Below are 14,099 nucleotides of genomic sequence, written 5' to 3' on the forward strand. Positions count from 1 at the left end.
AGACAGTATAATAATTTACTTTTGGCAAGAAGCAAATTTAGTTAGCTTTCCTAAATCGGTTGAACTTTGGATTTTGTAAATTTTTGTTTCAACTCATTTTGTGCCAAATATAAAACAAAACTTGCGATTTTTACGAGGTAGAAACCAGAAGTGAATTTAGGTTACCTTAGCCGGGATTACGTGTCGTTGCATTTCCAAACGCTGACTACATTTATTTTCCTAGGAAACTTCGAACTGCTATTAGCTATTTCGGATTTTCGTCCTACTTTTTATTCATGCAAAATATTTAATTATTTTATCGTTATTTTTAAATTTTTCTACAGGAGAGGCACTCTAAAAGAAGAAATGAACAAAAATTGGTGTTATTTTTCTTTAAAAATCCTTACAAACCACAAAATATAGTGCTTCTAGGTGTACGAATACGAACTATGCCACCCACACAGGCACCATCTATACCTAAATGACGGAATAAATTAAAAATTTGTTTTGTTATTTTTAAATCATTCTTCGTTATAGTAATCCCCATCAATTGTTTCATATTTGAATATAAAATATGGAATTAATAAAGTTTTTATTCATTTTCTAAGTTTGTACGAATATGATCTTTGCATACTGTATGTATTTTTTACGAATAGAACGCGCTCTATTCTCGTCTGTACAACAAAAGGAAGACAACTGTTTTGTTTTTTCGCATAATAAATATCGAAAACAACAGAAAACATGTAAAAATAACATTTTGCTGTGCAGAAGGAACTACATATGGGCGAAAAAAAGTGAAAGTTGCCATGCATAACATGTAAAAAAACATAACGTGTAGAAGCCGCTTAAAGAATTATTAGTTATAAATTTATCTGAAAATTAATTATTAAGAGCAATGATGTTTACCTCAGTGGTTTTACTCTTATCATTTGTCGCATTCAATTTCTACGTTTATTTGAAAACCGTATTAAAAATTAAATAAGATAAATTAAATAAATTAGAAGTAGTACGAACAATATATACTATAAGAAATGTCAGCATACCTCTGGAATTACAATGACCGGTTTCAATGTGGCAGAATCGTTCTGAACAGTATTATCTTCTAATTTACCCTTACCGACAGTGAAACCTTTTGAGGAGTCTACGGTATTTACATCTGGTTTTTGTTCCTGAAAAATATTATACCATACTGTATTATTTATTTTCATGTTCATTTATGTTTTTCATAAGACTAACGCAACAATGTTTGGATAGAACATTTCCTTTAAGACTGAAAGCCCTTACTGAGTTTTGTTCAAATGACAGCTTATATATTGAGATTAAATCTTCAGAAGATTTTTAGTGTAACATTTTGACATTCCAACTCGATTACTTCGAAATGCCACCGCCGCAGTGGTTCAGAATGGGTTTTCCTAGCCGAAATTATGCAACTTTTAAATAGAGATATATTCATATTTGTTTGTTCTGGTAAAAATAAAAACTTTTGAGTAATTAATTAAAACTTTTGAATTTTTTGACTATTTTTCACCAAAATATAAGCGTTTTTGGGCATTTTATATTTCTCTGTACATTAAAAATGGTCTAACCCCAAATAAATAAAGTATACAAATAAAAAAACATTAAAAAATAATTTTTACCTTTTTTAAAAGTAAAACTTGTTAAAAAAATTAAAGAAGATATTCCTTTGGTTTTCATAAAATTCATAAAGCTCATATATTAAAAAAAAACATTTGTAGCAGGGTTTGTATTTTTTATTTGGGATGACAACTTCTATTTTGCCTTTTAAAATAGTCAGGCTTAATCGCATATTCGTTGTTTTAATACTTTTTTAAAACAACTTTAATTTATTAGTGGGAAAAAAATTACGATGATTACCAAGGGTAAGGCAAGGAAGACTAACGTTTCGGATATCGCCACAGATCCTCATCAGTTCATTTGTTTTTTGTTTTTCAATAAAACTTTGTATAACCAGGTGTTTCTGGTTGTGTAAAAAAGCTATAAATAATATGGGAAACGGTAAGAGAAAATACCCATATAATTTCAATAAATTAAAAAAAAAATTAAACGGACAGAACAGGTGGTCTATTCTGTAACTTTTTAACAACTTTACTCATTGCGCAGTTTACAACTATTTCATTTGCTTGGGTTGTAGTTGTTACAAAACAAACAAAAAAATACAGAAAGTTACAGAATTCCTGTACAGGAAGGGTACAAAAATATATGTATATGGAATGGAAGAGGACACATATTTCTGAGAATGCGAAACTTTGTTCGTATTGCTCCCTAAAACTTCTAGCCCACTAAAGTTGGAATTTCATTAAATTTAGTGCCTGAAGAAAAATAAAATAGCTCACTACGTTTAAAGGCTATTATAGCTTCAGAGAAATAGCTATTCCTTTCTCCAAAAGTTTTCAAAAATTGAACATATTTTGACCTAATTTTATGGTTTCCTTAGTTTCAATATGCTTACTATCGAATTCCATATAGAAATTAACAATCGGTGGGGACAATAAATTAGGGTTGTTGCCAGGAAAATCGATTTCTGAACCATTGCGCTCCGTGTATTTACAAAGGGCTTTTATACTAAACGAAATTTAACACAAACATGTTTCACATTTGTCGAATTCCAAAATTTTTACAAATGCGTTGCACAGTTTCCATGTTCCGTTTATAGGCCGATAACCGTAGCTATAAGTTTATTATAACTTAAAATTGTAATAAATATTTAAATAAATAAAATTAAAAGTTACAATCTATAAATTAATACCTTAGAGAATTTAGGAGCTTCCATAATATCTTTTTCTTTTTTTGCTGAATCCAATAGTGGTTTTTCCATTTTACTAGGAATATTAGTCTCACGACTAAAGTCGGTAGACTCGAATTCAGGTTTTTCAAATTTCTCAAGTTGTGGGCGTTCATAATCAGGAATTTCAGGTAGATCTTCGTACTTTGATTTAGGTTTCGGTTTAGTCTTTGTCTTAGTTTTCGTTTGTTCTTGTTTAGGCTCTTCTTTTACTTGAGGAGTTTTCTTTAATTTAGGAAACTGTTCAGCAGGCTTCGGTTCGTCAACAATCTAAAATATTAAATTTACCAAATTTTATTTCTTATACCTTGGGAATTTCAATTCTCCGCAAAGCGTAGTTTTTAAAAGTTTAAAAAAATCTGTTTGAAAAAAAGTTTATCTATGGAACTATTTTAAACTGAAAGTTTAGATTAGGGAGATTAATAAATACTTAATAGAGATATTCGGAAGCGAATTTAATCGCAATATTCTTAAGTTTCCCGCTGTTATTGACCTATTCTAACTACAATCCTTTCTTATATAGAAAACTTAAATGACGTTCTTCCGTGAATCAAAAACTCGACCAATTTACAACCGATTTATTTTGCATTTGTCTTATAATGTTTACATATTTATCCAAGGAAGGTTTTGACATACTTAATTTTTTTAAAACAATAACATTTTTAAAAGAACCTTATCTTCTTTTTGCACATAAATAAATGAGTGTTTGTATGTATGCATGTTCCGTATAGACTCAAAAACAGCTGAACCGATTTTCCTGGAATGGTCAGGGATTGCCCCTGGCGATATAGGCTGTACCACCGACATGCCGTATTTTTTTTTTGTTTTTTTTTTTTTTTTGTTTTTTTGAAACACTTAATATTTGCTAAACGTACGAATGCATATAGGTAATTTGGACAGGTTTTTAGGCAAAAAGTCGATTTAGCAAATTTTTATAATAATAATTTTTTAGTTTGCATTGAAAAAAGAACATGTTAAAATTTATTAATATGAATGATATTTTTCAAAATAGAGCCATTATCGCGGTTTAAATTGCCGTCAAAGTGAGAATTTCGAAGAAAAAGTAAAAAATAAATAAATTATAACGCCTATTTCAATGTGTTTAAAACCGTGGAAAAATAAACCAAATATAAATGTGTGTAAAATGGAATAGATTGGCGATTGCGATTGCAATTTTTTTAATATACATATAATATATCTTAAACATTTTGTGTAGCGACCAAAAAACACAAAATGTCAGAAATAATTTGTTTTTCTAAAACACACTTCATATACTTTTACTAAATTGGCCGTGATTTTACCACCTAAAACACATTACTGAAAGTCTTCTGCATTGGCATTACTAGGTTCCAAAACCCCGATTTTGATCGTTTTTTGATATTTATCAGATTTTGTTAGGTTACTTCTCAATAAAAACTCTTAAAATTTTGGCAGTTTGGTTTGAGGAAATAAATATTAAATATAAAAAATATTGTTGCTTGCAATTTGATTGCAAGTAAACTATGTAATGGCTACAAATTGTTCATTGTATCCGTGGTTTTCTATAAAGTTTGCGGCAGTAGTAAGCTTTATTTTATCTCTATTTTACATAATTATGGTGGATACGGCTTAAAGGAGAACTAAACTCGTTTTTATTAACGTATATTTAAAAAAATATACAAAATTGTAATTACAATTCGTTCGAAAATCTAACTGCGCACTGTGGTTCCGTCCGTGGACAAAAATCGAAAAATGTATGCCGACGAATTTGATTGCTATTAAAATAAATATTCTCTAAACACATTAAATTTTTATTTTCCAGTATTATTGTTGCCAATTTACAGCGGTAATATGCCAAGTTATGTCGAAGAAGTTGAGATTTGTATGTGGTACCTTAATAACGAAAAAAAGATCCGCAAAGCATTCGTAGATTATGAGTGAAATTATAAAAAAATTAAGAAGTAAATGTACATTTTCCAAAAAGAAACTTATAGTTGATGGCATTGGCAATATTCATACGAAAAAACAAATTCAAAACTCGTTTTCAAAGTTCCTTAAAAATAAATTCTTTGTAAATGAGTTTTTGTGCCATTTTTAATATCTTTGCTATAAACTTATGTTGAGTTTTACTAATGTTGGCCCCGTAGGGGCAAGTCCATATTTGTTCTAAAATACAGGGGAAAGTCTCTAGTTTACGATAAAAAGAAATACAGCTGCCACCATCTGCCACCGTGTATGTCATTCCCCTTATACCACGCGTGTAAAATCACCAAATTCCGAAAATCGGGAGGTACGTTTATATGGGAGTTATACCGAAACTTGGACCTATATTGAACATTTTTTGCACGGACGTATGATCTTCCCTCCGAAGTTAAAATACAAAATTACAGCCAACTCGGTTAGAAAATCTGGCTAAAATCGTCAAAATACCGAATATAGCGAGGTACGTTTATATGGGAGCTATACCTAAACGTGGACCTATATTGAAGATTTCTTGCAAGGTGGTAACATAACATCCCTCAGAACACAAAATGCAAAATTACAGCCAAATAGACTGGAAAATTTGGCTAAAATCGTAAAGATATAAAAAATCGGGGGGTACCTTTATATGGGGTTACACCCAAATGTTGACCTACATCCATTAAATTTGTTTTTCTCCCTGTTGGACTCGTTATAAAACTATGTTTAAAATTTCGAGGCTTTAGCTCGATTAGAACTATTTTTGGCACTCCTTTCCATACAAGTGGTACCACTGCACTGTGGTTTAGCTTGTATGGGAGAGAGCGACAAAAATATTTCTAATCAAGATATCGATCTGAAAATTTTACCGTAAACTCGTAGCTACTAGAAGATAATTTTCCCCAAAAATCGTCAGGATTGGTCCACTCCCAGGTATAGACCCCCCATAACGGTACTTTCAGTTTTATATTAATTTCATGATTTTGGCTATATTTTTGATGTGAATTCGCTGCAATTTGACATTTTGTGTTTTTGGTGGTATAAAACATCTTGCGTAGGTCTATGGTCAATAGAAGTCCAGGTTTTGGTATATCACCCATATAGACGTACCTCCCGTTTTTTTATAATTTCACGATTTTGACCAAATTTTGCAACTGAATGTGCTGCAATTTGACATTTCGAGTTTATAATCTGTATCATACATACTTGCCAATATTCATCAAAATATGTCCACATTTTTGTATAGTCATATGTCATGATAATTCCCGACATTTGGCATATTTATGTATTTGGCCTAAATTTTCTACAAAAACGTTTGTAAAAATCATGACGTTTTCTGAATTATATTCATGACAAGGATTATCTGGTAGAAGTATCAACAATATGAGGCACAAAACATTCTTACTAGGTGGGTTAACATATGGACCAAGGGCGTACCAGATTATATTAGATGTAAACAATGTCCTATAGGTCTCAAACAGACTAAAAATGTACCAGGATATATAAACAGTAAACAAGACTTGCTGCTTGCCAATTTAACCATTCTATGTTGTTTATTATTTTGTGTGGAACTTAAATCTACGGCAGGCCTTCCGCGTTGTTACTTTCAACGGCAGATAGCTCTTGAAGTGGCATGTATCTTTCAAAAATAATGGTGTCTTTTATAGCAAGCCAGTTTGCTGTATCTTTCAGTGGCATGTAAAATAGTGGTGTCTTTTATAGCAAGCCAATTTGCATGATGTTTATCAATATTTTTGTTCTCTTGTTCTGTATCCAGAGTTTTGAAATTCCTTTGCAGAGATAGTGTATACGATCTGAAAACAAAGAGAATTCATATCCCGCAAAATCCACCTGAACGTTTGTTTGAATTTCTCCGAATACCGTCCCCATGCTGGCATTGACAAAGTTTTTTGAACACCATATTTCAAAAACATACATACTGTAATCCTATAAACATTATTTTTTATAAAATAAGATCGATACAAAATGCAAAACAATAACACCGATTGCTTAAAAACACCCAAAAAATCTATACTAAAAATTTACAAAACTCCGAGTACACTCAGTATAATGAAAACTGAATACCGCTCGGCAACTTTCGGCAGACGAGATAAATTTTTCCTAATTCTGGATACTTCCACGAACATTTAAATAAAAATAACGTGAGGATCCGCGAGGATCCAATGTACTAAAAGTCTATTTCTTTTCACAATATTAAATAAAAACACTCACAAAAATACATTTTAAACGAGATCAATTTTACTACAAAATTAAGATACAACTTTATGATGTTATCAATTAAAAACAATAACAATACCATTAAGTTTTACTTCCATTTCTTACTGTAGTAATTTTACACATTACATTTTTGTGATATCACTTGTAACTTGACTCGACGTTAAAGGAAATTTCAATGTCTCAATTTCTTCAAATGGAAATGCTCACTTCTGTGGCTCTGCTTTAACTAGTACCGTTAGAAGTTGTTAAAAGAAAGCCGGAATACTAAAATTTGATGTGTCTACACTAGATTTGAATAGTTACAATCATAATTTGTAGACATCGATTTGTGTATTTTTGTCGCGGGCTGGAACCACAGTGCACTGTGCCGCGGGGTAAAATTTGTATTACTTCGATTTCAGCAGTTTGTTGTGTAAATAAATATTTATTTATAAAATAATTGATTAATGATTATTAAATGATTCTTCTTCTTTTATTTGCCCATCCGTTGTTCGGATATAAGCGATCATACATTAAATAGTTTTACAATAAAAGAATTACATTTCAATTTACATTTATTTTTTTTTTTTTTATTTATATAGTCGGCAGTTCTCTGTTTTTGGCCGCCCTGAACAAGTTCCTTTCATCGTCGTAGCCAGTCCAGTCTTGAATATTCTTTAACCAGGAGAGTTCTCTTCTTCCTCTGCTGGGCCTTCCTTCAATTTTCCCTTTAAGAATCTTTTGGATGAGTTGGTATTTGTCATTTCTCATTATGTGTCCAAAATAAGAGATTTTTCGATTTATTATTGTTTTAACCAATAGTCGATCCACGTTCATTCTTCTTAAGACTTCATTGTTCGTAATTCGAGCGGTCCAGGGTATTTTTAAAATTCTTCTATATATCCACAATTCAAATGTCTCTATCTTTTTTTCATCTTTGGCTTTAATTGTCCATGTCTCTGCTGCATATAGTAGTATGGACCATACGTAACATTTCACAAATCTGATTTTGGTTTGAATTCCGATGTCATGGCTTGTTAGTAGCTTATTGTATTTATAAAACGCTCCTCTGGCCATCTCTATTCGACATCGAATTTCATGTGATACGTCCCATTTGTCATTTATCAAAACCCCCAAATATTTGAACGTAGTTACTCTTTCAATTTCTGTATTGTGAATTGTCAGCGATGTGTTATTATAGATGTTCTTTCTGCTGATAATCATGTATTTTGTTTTTGTGATGTTAATTTTAAGCCCATATAGTTCGCTTACGGTTGTAAGTTTGTCTAATGCTTTTTGTAGGCCATTTATACTGCTTGCTAGGATTGTCGTGTCGTCTGCATATCGTATGTTATTTATTAGAACCCCATTTGTTCGTATTCCCATTTTCTCATTTTGCAAGGCCTCTGTAAATATTTTTTGGGAGTAAATATTAAATAAAAGTGGCGATAATATACATCCCTGTCTGACGCCCTTCGATATGCTGATTTCGTCGGTGAGTTCGCCGTTAACATCAATACATGCAGTCTGGTTCCAATACAAATTTTTTATACATTGAATTTCATTTCCATCTATACCGATTGATACAAGTATATCAATAAGTTTATGGTGCTGGACTGTATCAAAAGCTTTAGCATAATCTATGAAACAGATAAAAACATCTTTTTGCACATCACGGCAGTTTTGGATCAGCGAGTGTATGCTGAGTAGAGCTTCTCTGGTACCCATTCCTTCTTTGAAACCAAATTGTGACTGGCCCATATGGAGTTCGCATTTTGCATAAATTCTTCTATGAATAATTCTTAGGAAAATTTTCAAGACGTGGTTCATTATACTTATAAGTCTGTATTCATCGCATTTCTTTGCATTTTTCTTTTTCGGGATGGTTATGAAGATTGATTTTAGCCAGTCTTGTGGGTATTGGCCGGTGTCATATATATAATTAAAAAGAGTAACTAATATATCAACGTTTTCTCCATCTATTAATTTAAGAATTTCGGAGGGTATTTCATCAGGACCAACAGCTTTTCTGTCCTTAAGAGAAGCAATTGCGTATTCGACTTCACATTTGTTTATTTGTGTTCCTGTCAGGGCGGGTTGATTAAAATCATAGGTTGACCTCTCGTCATCTGTAAAAATTCTAGTGACGTAATCTTTCCAAATTCGTTTTCTCTCTGATGTTTCAAATGCGGCAATATTATTTTCGTCTAATAATATTCCCGATGATGAATGCCTGTATATTCCTGCAGCTTCTTTTAACTTTTTGTGTAAGTTAAAATCATCATGTATGTTTTGCAGCATTTCAATTTCTTGGCACTTCTGTTGTAGCATTGCATTTTTTGCTGTTCTGGTAGCATTTCTAATTTCTTTGTTAATTTGCCAGTATCTTTCAAAGTTGGTGTTTCGATATTTACTTCTTTCTTGACGAAGCTCTCTTATTTCGTCAGTAATCCATTCTTCTTGTTTTTGTTGGGTTTGATTTCCTAAGTTGTTCTTTGTAATTGTGTTAATTTTGTGTTTTATGTTGTTCCAAATATTTTCGAGGTCTTCTTTGTCGATGTTCTCCAGTGTGGAATTTACTCGCTCTTTTATGTCTCTTTTTATTGAGGGGTCTTTAAGTTTATCTACGTTAATCTTTGGCCTTCGATTTTTTCTCGTTTTTCGGACGGCAGAAATTTTAATTTTTAAATTGGCCAACAAGAGGTTGTGGTCAGACGGAACGTCTGCTCCTGGGAACGTCGAGCATTTTGTTACACTTGTACAATATCGGCTGTTTATTATTATATAATCGATTTGATTCCGTATAATGTTGTCCTTATTGTCTCTTGGAGATTTCCAAGTGTATAGCCTTCTTGGGTGTATATGAAAAAGGGTATTTGTGACTGTCATTTTATGTGCTTGACAGAATTCTACTAGTCTGTCTCCTCTATCGTTTCTTGTTCCCAGTCCATATCTTCCTGTAATGCCACGTATTTCATCATTTCCGACTTTTGCATTGAAATCACCTTGTATTATGGTTATTTCGTGCGGCTTTGTCATTTTTAAGAGCTGTTCTAGTTCATGGTAGAATTGCTCAATTTCCTCCGAACTTAAATGAAATAATCACCGTACGCTGAAGGTTGTTTATGTACTTCAAGTTCTGTACGTTTGTATCGTGATGGTAAGGCAAATTCAAAACTTCGAAATGTTCAGTCAGGTTGACGACAGCTGATCGAGGTATTCCCGGTAGTTAACGGTATCGAACCATTCATGTTCTTGTAAATGGTATCGTTGACCATCGTCACCATCAATGCCATTTCTCCTTTTCCTTCTATTACAGCAGTTTGGTCATTGCTGCGTTGTTAAATGTAGAGCGGCACATCACTGCGTTACCAGAAACTAATTGTAAAGCACAAGACAAGGAAGTTGAAGGTTGACAGAACATGGGCGCGGTTACGCTGCACTTTTTAACGGCCATTGTAAAATTTCTGCAAATGGCAACAGTTGAATCAAAGTGAACGATTGTATTGTTGTGGGCAACAGGAAAAATGGTCAGCTTCTTACATGCTAACTTAGGTTTAGGATATTTAATAAGAAGGAAAATTACATTATCTACTTGTATTACTTTAATATTAGCATTTCCTAAAATATCCGCGGTAGAATAACCATTTCTTTCGGAAGGTTCAATTTAGATGACATTCAAAACGACAGGATTATAGATGAAATATAAATAGTGAGTGACAGAACAATGACGTTAGGATCAGTAATTTTGAGACTGCGACTTTTAATTTGATAATGTCCTGATGGACCATCCCCTCTCTTATTAGTGAGGGACTTCCCAGCACTAGTAGAAACTTCGGTTTGACACCTAAGGGTGAAAGCTTATTGTCTAAATACTTATTAATTTTAGCCAAATCTTTCCCCAATAATTCATACAACTACTTGTGTTCAATGACTTGCATTATATAGTCTCAGATCTATCAGCTGAGCACTTTGAAGCCGAATTCACGTACTCTAAGAGTATAAATTCTTTAGTGAAAGTGTTTTCCTGAGATCAGGCTACCGAAGAACTAATCATACTGTGAAAAAAACTAAACGTTTGTATCAAAAATCCAAAAATTTGTCTGTGTGTCGTAGCCATTTGGACAATATTAGAACTCAAATGTAATTCTTGAATTATACTCTGTTTTTCGTTAAATTATTTTGTACTTGCATCTGTTTTCAATGTATTTCAAACGCAATATTTGTCTATGGAAGGTTGTGGATAATTGGAAGATAAATCGCAAAATGTCTTTAAGTTGGAATGTCAGGATGGTATTTTAACTACTTTTTACTAAATTTTAAAAAACTAAAATAGTTTTGTGAAAAAACAGGTTCAACGAAATTTTTCAATATAAGTGTTCTGAATATTTTTAAAAATCGGCTTTAATGTATTTGATTTAAATACAGTTGAACCTCGATTATCCGTGAATCGATTATCCGGGAACCTCCATTATCCGTGATAGAAAACAAATGTTGGACTTTTTCCATTTCTTCTATTTTTCGTTATAAACTTCATTGCCCGGGAGTAAAAACACACTTTCCAATTAATCTGATTAAGCAAACAAAAGGTAAACAAACGAAAACTGGAAATGCTCCCGTATTTGTGTATCTATGGTATCACAAAAACCATGGGCAAAGTCAATTCAGATGAATCTGATGATGATGATATTATATATCCTTTTAACATTTGATGGATTACCGTAGCAAATTTAATACAAATTACAGTTTTTTATATTTTTGTACAATATTATGCCATTTTTACTTAAAAATATGTTCAAAAACTGCATAAAAGCATTGCCTCCATTATCCGGGAAAATCGATTATCCGTAATGCCTCTGGTCCCGACCATCACGGATAATCGAGGTCCGACTGTATTTAGTAATAAATATTTTGTTCCATCCCAGAACCTATAGTAATCAACAAATTTACTCATCATTAGAACTTTATCGTCTAAGAATCTAATAATTTGTAAGCTTTGGACGAACGTGAACTAATCATTATCTCGCAATTCCAATTTTTTTTCTAACTTTCATAATGGAAGATTTAATCGAATCACCTGACTTTAATCAGACAAATACTGATAACCAAAAGTTCTATTAAATTTTGTAGAAAAAATTTAACTGATGAGATCCAGTGGCGTAAATCGAAACCAGTCTTCCCTGCTTTACCCCTTGACTAACAATGCCAAACTTTTTCCACTAATAAATTAGTTGTTTTAAAATAATAAAACAACAAAATTAGTATTAAGCCAGACTATTTTGATAGAACGAAAAACGAAACAAATTTAATGTGAAGAATTTTTCCACATTTTTATGGTATGGGCCTTTGAAAATTTAACAAGTTGTCGGTTATAAATTTATTTTGATTTGAAATTCGGCACATAGCTACAAATTCTTCGGCCTTTTTTATTTTCGGAAAATAGTAATCGTTCAAATACTTAAACTTTACTCGAAGAAAAAACTTAGGTTCTTGGTGGATTCGATCTAGCGTTGGTAGATAACAATGAATTGCGTTTACAAAGTTTAATTTTACAGCTTGTTGCAGCGATTTCATAAAATCAATGTCATTGTTAAATGCAATGAAATATCTTGTTTTCTTCCCAAGGGAAATATAACGTTTCATTCCTTTTGCATTTTCTACAGCACTTATAGTTTGATTGCGAAAAAAATTTGCTGGTTTGTCAACCGACATTATGGTTTTTGTGAGAGAAGCTTCTTTGTGGACGGTTGCCTCAGTTATAATGCTAGCACTTTCGCCCAAGTTGCTAACTTGTTGTGTGGAAAAGGCATTTGCCACGGCACTTTCATTGTCTGATTTGTAAAATTCGTTTGCATTACCTATATCAAACATATATGCAGCGTTTGTTTCAGCTCGCAAACGTACGTAATTTTCGAGTGTGCCGACAGGCTCCGGAAGAGATTTAACGGCCTCACTACTAATGAATACGACAATTTTCGTCTCTTCACAGATGCCTACGGATGCCAAAAGAGTTTTCAGGCCGTCAAATTGGCTTTTAACTTCATTAATTTGGTCTTGAACGACTTGATATTGTGCTTCAATTATAACACTCTGTCTCTGAAGTGCTGAACTAACTGCAGCATCGATGATTTGCTTAACTGCCCCGCGTTCATTATTCTGTCGTTTTTTTTATTTTAGCACTTTTCACTTTGACATGTTTTCTTTAATGAATGGTTACTTCACTTACATTTGCTCGACGTTGGGCGCCAATTAATATTTTTTAGGATAATAATTATTCTAATTACACTTTATTTATTTATAAAATAATTGATTAATGATTACTAAATGATTAAATGGTAAATTAATAAAATTCTTTTAATTTTTAAATACACTTTAATGCTAAGTATGTTGTTTAGGTTGTTGTTGATGTTTTTGTTGACGATTCCACTTATTGAGGTAGGTTCTGTATTTACTGAGTGAGCTGTTCTGACATGACTACTAAAAAGTGGCGTTTGTTTGCACTTGCCTTTGCTGCTGCTGCCGCTGCCACTAAATCATCTTAGCTGTGAGAACGGCATTGACTGTGGGAATATGCTCACGATGCATTTTCCCATTGTCATACTTTAGTTCGGTAACTTGTATAAGAAAATTAATGAAGATGACATTGGAATAATTAGCTTTGTTCGTTATATACGTAGTTACTTTTTTTATTTATTTTTTTATTTATTTTTTTCAAAAGTAAAAAACATTTCATTATTCAGTAAGTCCCACGAAGCTTTAGTTAGCTTGTATGTGGGTACAAGATCTATAATGTTTATGTATTAATTGAATAAACAAATTATTGTAGACTTCATTGTTTTTTAACTATTTATACAGTGATTTTTCATTAGCTTATTTCTAATATGTTTATTTCTTTCTTTAACTACTTCTTTTGGCAATTCATTTAAGGTATTGGGTAGCGCAACAGAAAGCGAATATTTCCCATAATCATTTTTGAAATTAGGGACGAAGTATTTACCCTCTGCTCTTCTTCTCGTGTTTTGGTTGTGATCCAGTTTCTTCGCCATACTTTCGTCGTCGATGAATTCGCTTACTATTGTAGTAGCGTGAAGCTCTTTAATATTTAGTATTTCAAGATCTTTGAGTTTTTTATTTGCTGAATTTGTGCCTGTAATGATGCGTA

The 14,099-nt window shown here is 32.2% G+C and overlaps 1 protein-coding gene across 49 annotated transcripts in view; it reads right to left on the reverse strand.

The window, feature by feature from the left end:
* bt (projectin protein bent) overlaps nucleotides 1-14,099 on the reverse strand; it is a 242,254-nt gene that overhangs the window by 86,794 nt on the left and 141,361 nt on the right. For 38 of the 49 annotated variants that reach the window (XM_073955521.1, XM_073955471.1, XM_073955529.1 and 35 more), the window contains 3 exons: nucleotides 2,747-3,052; nucleotides 1,023-1,148; nucleotides 886-924 (listed from right to left, as the gene is read on the reverse strand). In XM_073955521.1, the coding sequence (XP_073811622.1) occupies nucleotides 886-924; nucleotides 1,023-1,148; nucleotides 2,747-3,052 (471 nt within the window). The remainder of the gene's footprint in view (nucleotides 1-885; nucleotides 925-1,022; nucleotides 1,149-2,746; nucleotides 3,053-14,099) is intronic. The other 11 variants (XM_073955423.1, XM_073955352.1, XM_073955278.1 and 8 more) reach the window with 1 other exon arrangement.

The sequence above is a fragment of the Musca autumnalis genome, unplaced genomic scaffold, assembly GCF_047663935.1.
Source record: "Musca autumnalis isolate F117 unplaced genomic scaffold, ASM4766393v1 scaffold_1, whole genome shotgun sequence".
Lineage (NCBI taxonomy): Eukaryota > Metazoa > Arthropoda > Insecta > Diptera > Muscidae > Musca > Musca autumnalis.